This window comes from Anabrus simplex, chromosome X (genome assembly GCF_040414725.1).
Source record: "Anabrus simplex isolate iqAnaSimp1 chromosome X, ASM4041472v1, whole genome shotgun sequence".
NCBI lineage: Eukaryota > Metazoa > Arthropoda > Insecta > Orthoptera > Tettigoniidae > Anabrus > Anabrus simplex.
Window position 1 is genome coordinate 217,162,906 of NC_090279.1, and position 20,004 is coordinate 217,182,909.

The 20,004-nt window shown below is 39.5% G+C and overlaps 1 protein-coding gene across 1 annotated transcript in view; it reads left to right on the forward strand.

Moving 5' to 3' along the window:
• The window catches only part of su(w[a]) (suppressor of white-apricot), a 96,167-nt gene that overhangs the window by 32,311 nt on the left and 43,852 nt on the right, over positions 1 to 20,004 (forward strand). The window contains exons 6-7 of the mRNA XM_067159603.2: positions 13,181 to 13,602; positions 17,992 to 18,167. Coding sequence (XP_067015704.1) covers positions 13,181 to 13,602; positions 17,992 to 18,167 — 598 coding nt within the window. The remainder of the gene's footprint in view (positions 1 to 13,180; positions 13,603 to 17,991; positions 18,168 to 20,004) is intronic.

The window sequence follows — 20,004 nt, forward strand, 5'->3', positions numbered from 1 at the left end:
AATGTTAAGGCTGGTCTCCACTGATTAACATTTAACAACAACATGTTAAAAGTGTTAAATGTTAACTGGTGACACCATCAATATGTTAAATGTTGAATACTGTTTCATTTAACATTGTGTCCACACTTAATAAACATGTTAAACTTGACTTCCTTTGTCTATATACAGGTAGTTCATTTATCAGTTTGTGGTAATACTTTGAGGTGGTGTCTAGTATTTTCAAACAAGGGCAATGGACTCAGATGAAGAGGATTACTGGGTGAGTTGGCCGTATGGTTAGGGGCACGTGGCTGTGAGCTTGCATCCGGGAGATAGTGGGTTCGAATCTCACTGTCGGCAGCCCTGAAGATGGTTTTGCATAGTTTCCCATTTTCACACCAGGCAACTGCTGGGGCTGTACCTTAATTAAGGCCACGGTAGCTTCCCTCAAAATCCTAGGCCTTTCCTATCCCATCGTCACCATAAGACCTATCTGTGTTGTAAAGCCACTAGAAAAAAGAAAAAAAGATGGAGAGGATTTGGCCTTTGTTATTGCCACTGTTGCTTCTTGTTATGATTTAGAAATGCAGTTTTATTAAGCACATTTCCTCCCCTCATCCTGCTCATTGCTTCAAAAGCGAATCACTTTCAAGTATAAACTTCGTCCCCTCCCACTTCCGACTTTTCTGAACTCTTTACAATTCTCGACTGTAGTGGGAGCAGAGGGATGCTAGTTTTTTCGATGCACTCGCAGGAACAATTATAGATAATTTCGAGTTCCTGGGAACTGTTGGCTTTCTTCGCTTTATCTCTGTATTCCTTTGATGAGACATCCCACAAACAAGGCCTTTCTATTATATCATTAATGAAGTCCAGAGTAATCTCCTTGCTCCACTCCATTTCTGACTAAATTTTAGTTCTCGTATAGTGCAGAGAGAACAACGTGCATGCGCATACTGTATTTGTAGCTTATAAAAAAAGAGAATGAGTGTTGCGGAGTGTTGTAACTATAATCCTACTTCACGAGAAGCACGTTGTTTGCGTCGTTTAGGCTATCTGTTGGCATGGAAACAGCACGGAAGTTGCCGAAGCTGTGCCGACATCTCACGAACAACGAATTGACTTGACATGTTTTCCATTTGGACCAGAAAACACGCCAACATGTTAAAAGTGTTAACCTAAACATTCTGAGTTAAGATGCAAAGTCAATTGGGAGACACAATCACAATATACATGTCAATTGTAACATGTTAAATTTAACATGTTGGTGTTAAATGTTAATCATTGGAGACCGGCTTTTAGGCAACCGGGTGGGAGAGGTAGTGGTATACAAATGTGTACGAAAAGTTTGGGTCCGCGGTGTTCATGGAGTGAGGACACACGGCACTGTTGATGGTAATTCGTCCTTCAGATAGGGATGTTAAGCCTTGACCAGACCACCTTGCTGTAAGCTATGTTTCACCTTCTTTCTACCTCATTGCCATAAACGAGGTAACTTCGGCCACTTTCTCGTACATTTTAAAAATTCAGATGTGAAATATTCCCTCTAATTTTCTGAAAAATATAAGTTCTGCCATGTTTGTTCTTCATTTTTAAATATCAACATAATTCTAATTGTTATTCAGTAACGGGGTAACTCCGGCCGCCATAAAAATAACTCAAGAAATTAAGTTTTCTTCAATGTAGTGTTACTTCGGCCACCGTGAATGTTTTTTTTAAACCTGCAGAACGCCCAGTATCAAAATCACAAAGAAATTAAAACGATTTGTGGTAAAACAGATGTATAGTGATCAAATTCACATTTTCCCCAAAGACGAAACTATTTTATTTAGCCTAAACATACAAGCATTGTATGATATTACAAATTACACGTTGCATTGCATAAATATTTGTAATGGTACAAAAGATAATAAATAAAAGGTACGAAAATCATAAAGCCAAATTGTATGAAGAGAAAAGGAGGTCCGAAAAGAAGCAATGTTGTAGACTGTCCTCATAATACACTGTCGTCTAAATTAGAAAATATCTGGGCCGTCAATCAAGTTCTTAAATGTGTATCTTCCATGTCAACTGATATCCGTCTATTTATCATTGAAAATGGGAACCGTCTTTCCCCTCCCTGTCGGGATAAACTTCCCCGTTTATTGTTATTGTGCTTTTATTAATCTCTTCCAAAGCATTCCTGAAGTAAACAGGATTGTAATTACAATACCCACGGCCGCATAATGTTTTCCTGTATCTTCAAGGCATGTCCAAAGTTACACCGGAAGAGGAAAATTATCACAAAACTATTCCTGAGAAAACCTATTTGAATAAAATGCATCAAATTGTGTTGATCAGTTACCAGATGTACTTACATTTTGGCCTCATAAACCACTGGAATGGAGAATAGAATGCTGGGGCTAGAGAACAGTTTGTTTTCTGCTGTTACCAGACAAGACAATAGTCGGGGCTGCTAAAAAAAAATCTGATTGATTTAACAATGAGCCCACCAATGTTCTTTGGATGACCGAGTGTTGATAGAGCATTCTATTGTATGTGCATTTTAGTTGTTGCAAGTGGTTCGTCTTTTTCAGTATAAGAGGCAGAAGAAAATAAGTGTTGCTATTCGTCAGTGGCCGAAGTTACCCCACTTTACGGTACCCACATGACACACAACATGCAGTCATCTCACTGGACACACAAATGCAGACAAGGAGGAGCTAACTCCTCGACCACACATGATGCACGCAAATAAATAAGGATTGCAAAGCACCCATCACCACCAATGAATCATAGAACACACACATATTGGGTTAAGGCTCCACTGCAATTGGTCATCAGGTAAAACCCTGTAGCCAGCTTCTGACTAATTCATTGTAGCACTGTTTTGATGTGCCCTTGCCTATACATATTAAGGTCTCTAAATTAGCACTGCAGTTGACAAAAATAAACTATTATTTATCCACAGGAAATGTTTCTACTTGTGGCCAGAAATCAAGCAGCAGTGCCTGTGTGCGCCCTGTTGCTGCTTTACAACTTGCAGTCTTCCTTCCTGATAAAGACTTGTAACTCCTGTATATTGTATTTACTTGTGAAAATAATCCCAAACCTATTTCTATTTCCAGGGCTGGTATACTGTATGAGTTTGGAGGAAAGTTCTCTATTTCTCTTGCCTTCGGTAAAAAGTACACAAAGACATCAGCCATACAGAAAATGTAATTTGCTTTACAACACCTTTCTGGATGTAGTTCTACCAATTTCTTTTATGTTGTGGTATGTTAAATGTCTGAATTGAATTGTGTTTTGTTTGAATCTCTTCAATTTCTAGGAGTGTTCCTACTAAACAGGGACTATAAAGAAAAAAATAAGCATCAATTATTCAATACTTGTATTAGAGCTGTCATTCTTTTTGTGTTTTTATCATCAGTATTCACTCTTAATGGGGTTGATAAAATTGTAGTTTGAGGTCCGTGTTTTTCAGGCTTGTAGGCCCTGGTCCAGGTGGGCCCGACCTTTCACCTAAGACTGTGTTCGGCATTATCAAGGATTCTAACCGGCTTCGACAGCAGCGAAGCTCTCAGTGGTATGGAGTGGTGGTGCAATTCCATCTCATTATGTAGTGCAGTCTATGGTGTACTGCTCACCTTTTGGTCCGCCACGCTGGAGGGGCGCTCACTGATTGGCTGTTCTTCGTCCAATGATTGAAGCAGAAAGGAGCTCGATGTACGTCGACCTGCTGTGGGGGAGTCAGGCAACTGATTACGCTTTGCTTTTTCTGGTCTGCTGCAGCCATCGTATCCACCAGGATTTAAGGCTTTCACGACTGGAAACCAGGCTTTGTTTACCCGTTCAGATTTCTCCTTACGGTCGAAGCTGTTGGTGTGCTTCACCACTCCATTCCACTGTGTTCGCTGCTATCGAAGCCGGTCAGAAACCTTGTTAATGCCGAACGCAGTCTTTGGTGCATCGCATGCTCCTGGACGACGGCCTACAAGCCTGGAAAACACTGACATAAAATGTAACGCCGGCCTTGAAAGGCTCAAGTGCTGTATTTAGTTTGAGGGTTTGACATAGAGGTGGTCAAGCCAGGCATTTCACTTCATGGGCACAGGACGTAGACAGGCGGGAGCAGGCAGCCATAGTCATGAGGCAGGCTACTCTGGAGCAAGGGAAACAACCATTTAAAAAAGCAAACATTAAATTAGAATGCAAACATTTTTGGGTATTTAATGTAAATACATTCTAAATATCATAATGAAAACAGCTTGAAGTATTATGTACAGTATATAAAATATTGATGTCTACTCTCAAACATTTCTAGAGCTTTCTCCACTCAACGTGCATAATATACAGTGATGTTACAAAGAAAATTATGCTCGTACATTGCATCGAGATTGTGTCTGAACTGCTTGCTCTCATCTCCAGCAAGGCTGCTGTCTTCCTGTTGCCTGCCCATCTGACCACCCCTTGTGCAACATTTAGAATACGTTCCTTTGGTGGAGGACATCTGCGTGTGTGTCTGAATTCATTGAGGACTTTGTTCTGTTGTATTATAATTTTTAGAAACAAGTTTGTAATTATGACGCAAATTTTCGTCATGTGATAAGGAGAATATTGTTTTTATCAGTGGAAGTGTTTCTTTCCTTAAACAAGACCTACACAGATAGAATAGCTTAATAATAATAATAATGATAATATTTAATGCTGCCAATGGTCATATAATAATACAGTTATAGCCATAATGGTCAATGTATAGTTCTATAGTTTATATAGCACTTAACTATTACAGAATTTTGTCAGCGAGATTTGTCTGCTTTTGCATTTTATCACATGGTATCTATCACATTGGTCGCCACAGTTCACTTGGATCATGGTAGGTATCTCTCTTGCAGATTTTGTAGTGGAAACCATGGACCGCAAAGCGAGTCTTGGTGGCCTCAGTTCATAGTTAGTCGTTATCCATTCCCTGTTGATCATCGCGTCTGTGGAGAAGAAATCTAGGCATATATCTTCCCTTTTGTCCTGAAGTTCCTTTAATAGGCATACCAGAGCCTGTTTCCACTGAAATTTTCTGTATATTCTGAATGCTGTTCATGGCAGATATTGCAGTTGCCACTTTTTCCTTGATGTCGTAGCTGAATGTGTTTCCGTTTGTCTGTACTGTTAATCCAAGATACTTAAACTGTGAGACACCTGTTAGTGGTTCTCGTCTGTAGTATATTATATCACTGGCTGCTGGCTTGCCACCTTTCCTGAAAGTCATTGTCACTGTTTTCTTCTCATTTAGTTGTAATCCATTGTGTGTAGCCCATGATGTAAGTTTACTGAATGCTTCTTGAAGGTTTTTAATTTCACGAGACACCAGTACCATGTTGTCTGTGTATGCATATATTTTCACATTTCCTGAAGCAATTATCCTGGAAATGTCCCCAGTCGCAATATTGAAGAGCAAGGGGCTGATTGGTCTCCTTGTAATACTCCAATCTTCTGCTCTAGTGGGTCTGACACGTCCACATTGTCATCTATCTGTATCATGTTGTTATTCAGAATATTCCTCAAAATTTTTGTGATGTAGTTTTTACCAATAATTGCTTCTAGTTTCTCGATGATCATAGTCCTGTTTAATAAATCAAAAACTTTCTTGTAGTCTACGAAGACAGCATGTAGCTTTCCTCTAGGGATTCTTAATGCGTCTTTTATATCTTCTAATAGACATTTTATTGCCTGTAAGGTTGACTTTCCCTTTGTGAATCCAAACTGTTCTTCTGGTATTGCTCCCTCTACTAGGTCTGTTAGTAGGCTAGTTAGTATTTTGAAAGCTGTACATTCTAGGGCTGTGCCACGATATGAATTTGGATCTTCCGTGTCTCCCTTTCCTTTGTATAGTACTTTAAGAGTGGCAGTTCTCCAATTTTGAGGAATACTTCCTTGTTTCAAACATTCATTAAACAGTTTTGTCCATACTTCCTTGAGGTTTTGAGATTTTCAGAATATATTCCATCCAGTCCACATGCCTTTTTGTTCTTCGTCGTATTTATCGCTCGTTATACCTATTCCACCGTGAAAGGTTCATAGCTAATTGTTGAGTAATCTTCCTCCCTCAGATCTGGTCGCGTTTCGTATGCTTGTAGACCGCTTTTAAAATGCCGCTCCCACGTTTCCAGCGGGATGTCTTGGGAAATATGGTTGTTTTGGTGATCCTATCTTGTACCATTGTTGTTTTGCCTCTTCTATCATTTTTCTCTCTTCGTTTGCCTGGAAGATTTCTTTCGCTTCCCTTATGATGTCTTTGTATGTCTTCCTAGCTTCATTATATTGTCTAAGGGATGAGTCCGTTGGTGAATTTCTTGCTCTTCTGAGTGCCTCTAGTGCAACGTGTCTCGCTTTGTAGCAGATGTGATTGAACCATGGCTTCGCCTTCCTGTTTTGATGGATATTGCGTATGATTGAACTTTTAATGAGTCTTTCTATATTGGTTGTTGCATTATCTATATTTCCTTTTTGTATTTCTCTTATAATATCTCCAGTATCTGTGTCCTTTAATATGTCTAGGTCCAATTTTCTTCCTTTAAGTATATTTCCTCTTCTACTTTAGTTATTGGTGTACATTGTAGGTTTATGGTGGTGTCCACAGGTAGGTGTTTCCTTGCTATGACGTTTGTTAGTACTTTTTGTTGTGATGATTGACTATTGCTGAACGCCAAGTCGATTGTGCTGCAGCCGTTCACAGATATATATGTCGGAGAGTCTTTCTTATTTATAAGGTTTAGGACTTACCTTTCTAGATAGTTTACTATGGTCTTTGACTTGTCCTGTTTTATATCAATCCTGCAATTTAGATCCCCTGCTAGTATTATTATTTCTTTGCGGGATACTGCATTGAGAGCTACAGACAGATCGTCAGTGATATCGTTTTCTTTATAGTTTGATTGAAAGTAGACCACTATTATTACACAGAGCTTCGTTCTTATTACTAGGGTAGTATCGGATTTTAGTATGACTATGAATGGGGATAGTCTTGTTTTTAAGAGCACCGTGATGCCACCTTTTGGTCTTCCACCTAAACCTTGAGTTGCAAAGAGATATATACAGTAAAATCCATCATAACTCCACTCTGTTTTGAGGAAAGTTTTGGTTAATATTTCTGCGTCATAAGGTCGGAACAAATTCTCTGGCACTAAACTAAGAGCATTATTTAATCCTTCAGTATTCCATAATATCGTTCTTAAAGATTCTTGAGTGTCTATTACGCTTTCTGTGGTTGTTCTTTCCTTATAGCTTAATGAACTTCCATTAAATTAGAGAGCATTGCCACTGTCTGCTTAGTTCCATGGAAAAGGTTATATGTTCTGTTAATCATAACTCTAGGTGAACCTAAACTAGCAAAATAATTACCAAGTTGGCTCAAATGCAAGGCTGTTCTTCACTTAAAATGCTTTTATAAAAACCATTCTCATGGTATTTTTGCAACCTATCATTTATTAGAAACTAATTTTCTATCAAAACACAGATTTGAATAAGCATTTACTTTGTAACACTTCCCAACTGTTCCAGATTGCAATGTGTTTAGTAGGAACTTCACCGTTTTTTATTTCAAGGGCAGGTGCACTGGTAGATACATCATTGGCCCATGTGTCTCCGTGCTTCCTAATAGTAGTCAAGATTCCTTCTTGCTTGTTTGAGCAGCTTCTGGCCTGATAGTTGCAGAGCTTGCAGTTCGCTTCCGTGAGAATGCCGAACTGATGGAGATGTTTCCCTTGGCAGTCATGTCTGAAACTCAGTAAGCCAGTCTGGAATATTGGAAATTCCTTTTTTTCATGACTTCCAGAATACCACATATCTTATTCATAAAGTGGAATCTCAGTGTAATTAAATCAAAAACAATTAATTGAAAATTGCTTCCTTCATGAAAGAAATTTGTGCTTCAGACATAGGATTCATTTATTTTTATTTAATTTTGGAAATGTTGTTCTATCAGAATCCATATATGCAGTATTGTGCTCTATTATTTGAAGTTACAGTTTTTAAAGATGCAGTACTGTTTGTCATTGACCTCCTCAGGTGACTTCATTACAGCCCACACCGAACAGTATTGCATCGGAGATAAAATGTTTTAAAGGGCTGCTCTCAAAACATCAATGGTCTGAGCAAGTCATTGTATTAGCTCTTTCCAGCAGTGTGATGTCATCGACTGAAGGAATATTGAGGAAGAAAAATAGGTGGCATGAACTAAGGGTATACATGGGGGACCATCACAGCGTTTTCATTTCCATTGCGTGAAATGTCTGTTTGGTTCCATAAAGACTTCCTTCTCTTCATAAAAAATAAATATATTTTGAACACATCAGGATATTGTATAAAAGGCAGGAGGGCACAAAGGAGATAGGCTGGCAGGGAGAATGGTAGATCCTGGAGAGTAGGCAAGACTGAAAGGGACCAAGATGACGGTGGTTACTCAGGTTTTAATAATTTGTAATTAAACGGTGTTAGAACTGAGCAACCAACAGAGCTGGTTATGGAGACATGCAGTTAATTCATAGAAACTTGCTGATATACAGCCTGTAATGAACACAATTATATGTATGTTTTAGGCATGGTTTTCTCTGTAATTCCCTAACTGTTTGAATGACTTGACATTGAAAGAAATTGCCAGGTCTTCATAAAGTTTAAGTCAAGCTGTTTATCCTTCTTGTAAAACACCCTTAGGTCATGTTAGATGTGAAATCGTCTCACACATGGGCCAGAGCAGTGAAAATTTCATGTTGTAATGTTTCTTTGCATTTCACTCTTCTGCTGTATCTTATAACGAGATGTGCAGTAAATGAAAATGGTGGAACTACATCCTTGTATATAATACTAAACTACACACACACATTATTTCGGAGGCATCGTGTGTGAAGATGGAGCCCTTCAATTTGTCAGCGCCCAGACTTCCACCTCGTCAGAAGATATACTCTAACATATTGAGTAGATCAACACTTGTATTACTTGACAGAAATAACCATGCTTATGGAGCAAAACACACACCTCTCAATCCTATCTCTTAGTTTCTGGATAATATATGTTAATTATAATTATAGTACTTGTACTATTATACTAATTAGCTGTCAACTTGCATCGGGGAGTTGGTGGGTTTGAACCCCACTGTTGGCAGGCCTGAAGATGGTTTTCTGTGGTTTCCCATTTTCATACCAGGCAAATACAAGAGCTGTACCTCCCTTAAGGCCATGGTTGCTTCCTTCCCATTCTTAGTCCTGTCCTGTTCCATTGTCACCAAAAGACCTGTTGAAGTTGGTGCAACATAAATCAAATGAGGAAAAAAACAACAAAGGAGTAAACATGTTAGTTTGTATGTGGAGGGTGATCTCGGAAACTACGTGACTGATTTCAGTGACTCATTCACTGTTAGAAAGTTTATTCCTTCGACATTATTATAGGCTATGTACACTGGTGAACAATTACATTATAACCACCCACCTAATACGAAGTAGGATCACCTTTTGCCCGTGCAACCGCAGCCACTTGGCGAGGTAGCGGAAATTATACTGGGTATCTTGTACCACACGCACAAGAGCAGGTCCTCCAGTGGTGGAAACTGCATCACGGTGGTGACAAACCCACTTCAACAAGTCGAGGTGTTAAACTGTTCAATGGGCTTCATATCGGTGCTATTTGGCTGCCACTTCATTAAAGCAAATTGACCATCTTGTTCCTCGAAGCAGCCCCGGCAGATGCCGGTACGTTGTCGTGTTTGAAGTGGAACACTGTTGACTTGGGACTTTGTTCCCAATACCATCCAGATAGTGGATGGCTGTCAGGGATTGGTGTACCATAATAAGGAGACCTAGTGTGTGCCATGAAAACATAGCCCAGATCAGCACCCTGCCCCCGCCTCACCGCTTTCGATACATGCTCTCAAGCCGCGCCGGTTCTAAGGTGTCGTGCCAACACAATTTGTCCTCTATGAAATGCAGAATTTTCCCCATTCTGACCTCGGACACACTCGTAACAGCAAGCCTGTAGATCTGCCCTTTATATACCACACACAGTATATCCCTGCTCCAGGTGTGCTAAATATTCTGGGGACGGGTTGCTCATAATGCAGTGGTTCAGTGGTGTATAATTATGCTGATTTATCAGAATAGCTAGCAGTCTTTAACAAAGTAGAGAAGATCAGACCCATTAAAAGTAAATATGTTGTCTGGACTGTTTAAAGAGTGGAGAGTTTACATGGTTTTTCTTCCTAACTAGTAGTTTTCCAGCAAAAACTTATTTTCTGTGTTTTAGTGCATGCTTTATGCGATAAAATCCAAATACCAGTAAAATGTTAGTCTAGCAAGCAAGGAAAGCATAAAAACATACATAATTTAAAGTTCAAATCCTTATACAAACATTTTCGAACTCTTTAACATTTTTGCCTTGTCAAAAAATTGCGCTAATACATGTTGAACTGCCCAGTGTCCTTGCACGTCACATGTGGAATCAGAAAAATTGTAGACAAAATGCATGGACCAGTCTAGTAAAAAAAAACTCCCAAAGGTCCGTAGTAAATGAACACAGTACGGAATAGAATGATCAATAGCGATGCTTTGGGAAGTGTGTAAGAAAAACGCTTCTTCTTTGACAGATTCAGATCTGGCTTCCATTGTGTCCTGGTCATTAAACCTCCTCCCCTGTTAATCCCTACTGGAGTGTGGAATTTTTCTAAACTATTTATAATAAATTGGATGAAACTTATCTGCAGCATGGTTATTTCTGTCGTATCCAATGTGTAGCTACTGATCTCTAGCATAAGGCTTATTTTTAAATTATTACAAGAATACCAGTTAGTAAAACAAATATGGTAAAATATCTGCTTCGATAAACTGTTACTTAAGTGTGTCTTTTCTTTAATGCCCACTCTTATTTGTAAGAAATTTGTTTTTGTTCCTTAGTCTATTAGGTATGTACTAGAATATTATTACAAACATGTGATAGTTGCTAAGAACAGATTATCAGATACTTTGTGTTATGTTGTAGAAACTTGTGATATATGATGGCAGTTCACTTGAAATTAAGCAGGTGCATGTTGTAAAATGATAGGAACGTGAATAGTATCAAAACTGAAGTTCCCAGAAGAGAACCATAATTTCATTTCACCAGTTGCGAGTATTGTAGAATTGTATTATTCTCGGTCATGAAATTACAAGTTCAGTGCCGCACTATTGTGAAACACTAGTAATTTCATTTCACAGTTGAGAAAGTCTGAAATACAACTTTTAATATTGTAAGTGGAAAGTTTTGTTCCTTACCGAGGACTATTTAATAGGTTTTGTTGTAATGAAGACTAGGATGTATCTCTAATGTAGGGTGGAATATTTGCCAGCAGATTGTTTAGTAAAATACCTTTGGGAAAGGTTGAATGATTAAAAACGAATAGTACCACATTTTAAAAAGTCTGTGCGTCAATTTTGATCTATTTTACTAGTCATATGGCAGAGAAACAACTTCTTGTTGGACGAACTTTGACAGAGTTTTTAATTGATTTTGCTGGGTGTGTCGCTGGAGATCTACATGTCAGTATCGTACAACATGAAATGTAGAATGTACTTTTCTTTTACCACCCTTCAAAAATTCAGCTACCTTTCTCTGCTTTGATCTCGTGATCTTGGTACCAAGGGCGGACATTCCACTACTGATCAACGGAGGGAACTACCCTCTCAAGACTGAAAGCTGAAAAAAAAGGAAAATCATTTCAAAGCATTTAATTGTCAGAAATTATAATATATAGACTGTGACTGTGGTTTAGTCTGTTCAAAATTCATACTATAAGTGATCGAAGTGTGTTGGTGGTTGGTTGCTGCTGGAAAAAATGGGCAACCAGCTGGTGCATTGATTAGGATTTACTATTTGAACTAGTGGTCTGTTCCAAGGTACCTGGGCTCACTTTCAGTCAGATCACTGGAGGATCGGCTGCATTTGTTGGGGCGTTTCCTAGCATTCGTGGTAGTATATGAAATTTTATATAGTGAAGTTAACCCTGTAAGTTCTACACCATAAAGCTTTAAATAACTTCACGATTCTGTCTTAACAGTTCGTTAGCACGCTAGTAGCTAAGATACTAGCTGCTACACTGCTGGTAGCTGGTACGCCAGCTGCCAGACAGTACCTTGCCCAAGACTTTCCAACTACTTGAATATAATAAAAGTATGTAGGAAAATCAACGATCCTATAAAAAATTATTTTTTTCCCTGAGGAAATTGCTAATTGAACAAACAAAAAAACACCTGTTTTTATTATTGTAAAGTTGGAACCTTTGACTGTATCTTTTGAAAAAGTATATGATTGACGATACAGGCTTTGCAATGAAATTTATTTTATGCAATAGACCTTCAGAGTGCGCACTTCATGGTGCACTGTTTGAAATCTATTCAGCCGTTTTCTCACAGATTTCTTTCTTGAAAATGGCTTACCGAATTACATATGAGGGTAGATTAAAAGTAACATTGTTACAAATTATTTAACAAGTATGAGAAACAAAAAAACTGCAGGTTTTACCTATTGCCTACATACAAACCAAATCTTTCGAGACATTTTTACCTATTGTTACACCAAAATGAATGTGCCTCATTTATAAAACACGTTCCCCGGGAATGTAGCCACCTGCGTATGACGTGTTTCACTTCATCTGAGCCAAAGTGTTGGTCAGCTAGGAGTTCTTCAGTAGTCCAAAGAGGTGAAAGTCAGGCGGTGCAAGGTATGGTCGATGATTGAGTACCTCTCAGCTATAATTCTTCACTTTTGTGTTGCAGTGTCTGACTTTCACTTCTTTGGACCGCTGAAGAATACCTAGGGTATCAACACATTGGTTCAATTGAAGTGAAATTGGTTATGCGCAGGTTGAATGAGGCATATTCAAATTGGTGTAATGATGGCAGAAATCTCCCAACAGGGCTTGGTTCATAAGTTGAGAAGTAGGTAAAATATGTGATATTTTTGTGTATAATTAATTGTTTTTCCTCATTAAATATCTAATTAAACATGTCCTGCATCACTTTTCCATCTGCCTTCTTATATAGATAGTTAAAGATGTGTGTCAGGAATAGTTGCCATCATATTTCTCTGTTTGCTTCTTTTGAATGTGTTGGTTGTCCAGAGTGGGCATGTGTTACTAGAGTAGTTAGCTTTTGAGCCCTGTAATGCAACTGGTGTTCACTTGTTGTCTAATCATCTTCTCCAGGCCCCATCCATACCGAGTATCAACTACAAACCTTCCGCAGACTGTGCCTACTCCATGTTAGTGAACAGGATTAAGGACAAGCAGGTGGCGTTTGGCCTGCGTCCTCCCGAACCGCAAGAACAGCCTGTGCCAGCAACCCTGTACTATCCGGAACAACCCGTTCCGATGGCCGTCCCAGAGCCGTCGCCCATTATAGCGGCACCGCCGGTCCGATACGAGCACAAGCCGGTAGAAGAACCCCAGCCAGTCCCAGAGATTGTCAAGGCGCCTGTAATACACACCAAGACCAAGACAAAGGGGAAGGCCGCTAGGGCTGCCAAGGCAATGGCGGCGGCTATGCCGGTTATGCCTATTATCACTGTACCACCTTCTCCCATCGTACAGCCGATTGTAGCGGAACCCGTGCAAGAAGAACCTGCACCGTAAGTAAAATATCGCAGTCAAAAACGGAATGCAAACCAGTTGACTTATTTCACCTTCTGTTTCTTCTTCGGTATGACCTCCTTGCTAAAGGTTGACGACCAATGAACCAGGTTTCCTGATGATTGTTAGATCTAAATACAGTAGAACCTCGATGCATCGTTCCCGGAACTTTCGTTTTCCTGTATCCATCGTTCAATTCATTCAGTCCCAAAAACGTTCCATATAAACCAATGTTAAATTTCCCCGCATCTATAATTCCTCGAACTATCGTTTTATCGCATTGATCATCAAAAAATATTTGTCCTCGGCCACAATTTTCCTACATGGATCGATCGAAGGTAAGAAAAATATACGCAAAAGTTTTTTGAATTTAAAGAGACAGCTGAATACTCTTAACATAGCAGCAACCTGTTACGCGGGTATGTACGAGTGATTACGAGTTGCTAGTCTTGAGCAAGGATCTCGTAGGCTGGAGTGTTGTGCGCAGGTTATTCACGCGCAACCTCACTACGAGCCTCCTGGCGCCAACGCTTCTCCTCGACCCGCTAACTGACCCCTAGAAGTATTCTTAATTAAAAGAAGTAAAACGGAGGCACTGTAAAATTCAAATTTGCCACCATTTTCTGTGTTGCTATTGGCTGGCTAGGACTGCCAAGCTTCATTGAAAATGAGAAAATTGTGCAGTTTAAAATAGTCACGGTGTGGGCCGGGTACATTTTAATTAGTCACAGGGTTATTAATCGTGTCGTACCTTGTGATGAGTGTGGGATGCTAGAGGCCTGTTGACCACTTTGTGCCCCCTGCCCAGTTGTCTTGTTACAAGCCGGACCTAACAAGCTAGACCAATAATCTTTTCACTAGCCTGATCTTGTAACTAATTCCTAAGTTGGCAGCATCGCTTAGCCTGCTGTGGCATCATCCGAGGCCCGCCATGTTGAATTTCTAACCTCTGCGACATCATCCGTGCCGTGCCATGTGGGATCTCTAACCTATCGTTCGCGAAGAGTCTACGGAATGTTTACCTAAGTACAGATTATCGCCATAATGTGCACATATATAATTAATTTGCAATAAGAGAACTGACCTCGAAGGTTTTGCAATTACTATGAGATGTAAGGAAAAGTGAAACGTAGCGGCATAAAAGTCACGCTTTTTATTTTCATTGTGTATGTATCTTGATTGCAATGGTTTGATACCGTTATGTATAGTATGAGCATTTCCGGCTCCATGGTTAAATGGTTAGCACGTGTTGGCCTCCAGTTCAAGAGCTCACGATTGCATCTGGGATTTTAACATTCGTTGGTTAATTCCGACAGTTCAGGGGCTGTGTGTGTGCACCGAATTACGCATTAGGATTCATCTTAGATAGAGCCGCATTTTCATAAGCGCGTAGATCGCCTATCATGTGACAACTGGAATGATCTGCACCCGGCTTCGGAGGCCACACGCCATCATTATATTATTATTATATTTGCATGTTGCATGACGAAAAATGCCCAGATACAGTACCCATATTTTAATATTTTGCTTTCTTCCTATTTTATATGTCACCCGCATTTATAGTTTTCCCGCATCTATCATCATTTTTCCTCTCCCCCTTGAAAAACAATGCATCGAGGTTTTACTCTAATTGTTTTTTTATCGTTCTCTGATTCTAGTGTGAACTTGATATGTAGGTCAGTGTGATTAAAGTTAGATAGAGTGGTGGTAGAGTCAGTTGCACTTTCCTTCATGATCACAAGAGTGTCATCCACATATCTTGAAAAAATTACTAAAGATGTTATTATTATTATTAATTTTGGTGTGTTCTAAATGATCCAGATAGATTTCAGCTAGGATGCCTGATGCCGGTGATCCCATAGCTAACCCATTGTGCTGATAAACGGTATTATCAGATGTGAAATAATTGTTATTCAAATCCATTTTTAGAATAGAGATGAAATCTTGGAATTTGTAGTGGGTTTAGAGTACTGTGTTTATTTAAATTGTTGTGAATAATGGGTCAAATTTTTGAAATCGGGATGCTTGGGTACATGTTAACAATAACGAAAGAATGGGGAGAATAGATGGGTTGAATAGTAATATGATTTTGTTTTTCAACCAATTCATTAGTGTTCTTAACACATTCACTCGGTAGACGCCTTAAAGCATTTAAGAGCAGCCTGTGTGCGGGACCGTATCCGAGTTAAGACGTTTGTCGCGCAATGTAAACGTTGTTTTGAATTTAGCGCAAAATTCGTACGAAGACGTAGTTCGTGTTGAAAACCATAGATGGCATATAAATGAACAGTCCCTCACCCTGATTACCTGAACAGAGGGTACATTCCAATGCTTTATTTCTCTTTTTCTTTGTGTAAACACAGACCTAAGCCATCATGGTATTCTTGTGAGGGTGTGTAGTGAAGCAAGTTATTATGTCGCGATAACATGATGAGTTACAAGCACAGTGTGTGAGGATATTGAAGACATACTACTGAATGATGATTCTGGTGATGAACTCATTTCAGTGGTAGCGAAAGCAATTCCTATGATGATACACCAGACTCTGGGCAAAGTGAAATTCAGCACATTCAAGTATCCGATACGCATCCGTCTTATTGCCCGCCTGCAATCAACTTCACTGGCCGGATAGGATTAAATGTTGACATCGAAAATAGCAGCAAAATTATGTCTTTCTTCAATTTATTTGTAAATGACGATTTCCTTGAATATGTATGCTATCAGACAAACCTTTAGACGGAACAAGTTATTAGTGCAGCACCGCGTCCATTCACTAAATATTCTATTTTTCAAACGTGAAAACTGGACGACGTAAATGAGATAAAAAAAAGTGGTTAGGACTAATGTTTGTAACAGGAATTTAAAAAAAAAACAGATCTGAAAATGTTCTGAAACAGAGGACACTATTTTCAGCTCGCTGATTTTTTGGAAAACCATGGCACAAACCCAGTTCGAAAAACCATAATGTCATTCTTGCACTTTAACAACAGCAGTCATTATGAGGGGAATCCTGATAGGCTATACAAAATTAGGCCGATTCTCGAAAAGCTCAGCGACCAGTTTTTGTGCAGTAATATTTTAAAGTAAAATAGTGCACTAGAGAGATAAGGGGATTTAAAAAGGCTGGGCTGGAGGTTTAAATCACCCGCTGAGGAGCTGGTAACAATGTGTTAATGAAAATTTATAGCTTATAATGAAATAGACTGCTTTCCTACATTTTGCTAGGGTTCACAAGACTTCCCAGTCTGATGGAGTACCTCTTTGTTGGTGCTGTGGAATGTTCAACATTCTGCGATAAATGCACAGTTATAATACCAGTATAATTGGTCCGTTATTCTACATTATAAGTTTTCCAGATAACTATTTCCTGTTGCCTCCACATTATGCACTAGCCTTTCATGTTGGTAGGTGTGCTAGTTACCAACTGATGAGCCCAAATTGGCACACTGGGGCAAAATGCTAGCAACAAGAATGAGTTACTGGAAAATTTATAATGTCCAATACCAGACCAGTTACATTATGATAAATTTACTCATTCGGGACAAGTATTTCAGGTTCCCTATGGAAATCGATTTCTGTAACAAATGCACAGATACTGGTTCATTGATGAACCATGAGTATCCATCCTTTGACACCCTAAAGCAGCACTGACAGCACTTCACGACACTCCAGTGAGTTTCCAACAGGTCACGAGGGCATCTTGCCAGCTCTCCAGTCTTGAATGCAGAAAGTTTTTTTTCCCTCCCTACATTGACCTGTCATTTTATTCATCCTTTGAACACACATTTTACTCATTATGTGTTTCTCTTCATGTTCCTATCTCTCTGTAATATAGGCCCCTCTCCAATACTTCATTAATCGGAGTATGTCTCAGGCTATTGCTATCACAGTATGTAATAAAATTCTTTAGACTGGACTGAGCAAATGGCTGTGCGGTTTGGGTCGCGTAGCTGTCAGCTTACACTCGGGAGAATGATTTGAACTCCACTGTTGGCAGTTCTGAAGATGGTTATCCATAGTTTCGCATTTTTACACCAGGTAAATGCTGGGGCTGTACCTTAATATTGAGGCCACAGTTAGTTCCTTCCCATTCCTAACCCTTTCCTATCCTCCTTGCCGCAAGACCTATCTTTGTCAGTGTGATGTAAAGCAAATTGTAAAAAGAATCTTTAGATTGGTTCAGGAAAATGTTCATATCATCATCTTTTTTGCATTTTATAATCCTTTCCATTCAGAAATGCTCTGTTTTACTTACATTTGTCAAAGGAAGAGTAAAATTCACTGTGTTAGAAGTGTCCCTTAAGAGAGGAAGTTTTATTGCTGTTTTTTTTGTTTGATTTATCACATGTAAAAAGTCTGCAGCTGATAAATTGCTCTAATATTTACAGGAAGACTGAAACGTTGTACAGCGACTCCAGCAGAAGTAGCTCTAGGTCATCGTCACCTGTAGTTCCTCCCTCAACATTGGTGGTCCCTCCGTCCGACATGCAGATCATCATCGACAAGATGGCCAGTTACGTCGCCAAGAACGGACAAGACTTTGAAGCGATTGTGAAGAGTAAAGGTAACTGTCTGTAGTAATGTGCAGGATATTCTTGGTACTTGCTTGGTACAGCTATGTGGACAGTACTGAAACACTTTGGCTGTCCACAGCATTTTGTAGATCTAGTCAAGGTACTTCATGTTGACACGTCTGGGTAAGTCGTTCATCAAAATATTAACTCTGATCCATTTCCAATCACTCGTGGATTGAAACAGGGATGTGTGCTTACTCCAACACTCTTCGCTCTTTACCTAGCCGCCATGCTATATCGAGCATCTACAGACAACCAAGGTGTAAAGGTCTGATGGGGGACTGTTCAGTCTGGCTAGATTTTGTTCCCAAAAATTTACTAAGATTTCTCCCGTTACGGAATTGCAGTATGCAGATGACGCTGCCGCACCTGCTCTCGCACCTGAGGACCCGCGACAGTCAGTTGTTTCAAGAGTACTTGCAATCGTTTTGATCTCTCCATTAATGTTCAGAAAACCAAAGTACTCTCACAGCCTGCACCTGGATCGAACCTCCCACCTTTCAATGTCTCCATTACGAATAGTCCACTGGAGCAGGTCGACCACATTTTATATCTAGGAATTATCCTCTCAACAAATGCCAACTGCTCACAATATGTTGATAGGAGAATTGGTGCTGCCCACTTAGCATTTGAACATTTATCCCATCGTGTCTTCACGAATAAGGACCTTACAATGCATACGAAGATCATGGTTTACCATGCTGTTGTCATATCAACACGGGTTTACGGTTGTGATATCAAAAAACTACAGCACTTCCATCTGCAAAACTTAGATCTATCTTGAACATCAGATGGGTGGACCAGGTCACCAACCTTGCAGTTCTTGAGAAAGCACATGCGATAAGTATTGAGGCTACCATCATTGGCCACCGTCTCGGATGGATAGGACACGTCCATTACATGAGCTTTCTTGTCAACTTCTGTACCGTGAACTCTGCTCCGGCTCACGACCTCATGGAGCCCCTTTGGGGTGTTTCAAGGGTCCCCTACAGCATAGGCCTACTATGAAAAGAGCTGGAATTAACACTCAGTCCTTGGATACGCTTGCTGAGAATCGTACACTTTGGCATCACATTGTTTCTACATCAGTTTCGGTGTTTGAAGAGGAACAACGGTGACGTGAAGAGGATAAACAACAAGCACGGAAGCTCCGTCAAGCTCAGTTCTGCCCTCCCCCAGCCATGTTTCATGGGCAAGATTGGGCTACTAAGCCACATTTAACACATTCACAAAGGTTTCCGAGTATGAAAATGTAAACTGCTGAAGAATATTGTTTACTAGGATACAAGTTGTAGCCACCGCCACCGAATTACTTCGATAACTGTAATAACAATCGTGCTTTTTTTTTTTTTTTTTAAAGAATATTTTTATAGTTATCATTGAAGTGCTTTCCTAGAATTTGTAGACTGAGTTCACAGCTTATATTTTCTGAATTTGATTTGGTTAGATACTGGTGACAACAATATACAGTAGAACCCCGTTTGTCCAAAATAAAGGGGGCGGAGCCACTTCGGTTGACGCGTTTTTTCGGATGACACATGGTAAATATTTTTGGAAGTTAAATGTTGAAATAAAAATGCATAAACTCTGTTAAGAAAAGGTGCATACTGTATGTTATCGTTAAAATGTTTACATAATGCCACTCGTATACAATCAGTAATTTTCTTCTGAAATTTCTTAGTGCAGCACTGTTGTGCAGCTATGTCAACAATACATCAGCTGGTGTAGATCCATTGCTTTGTTCAACAAAGCGCAAAGCGATCTGAAATAATGAAACAATTTTTTTGTTACAACTGAACTGAATGCTGTATACAATAATTTTATTAC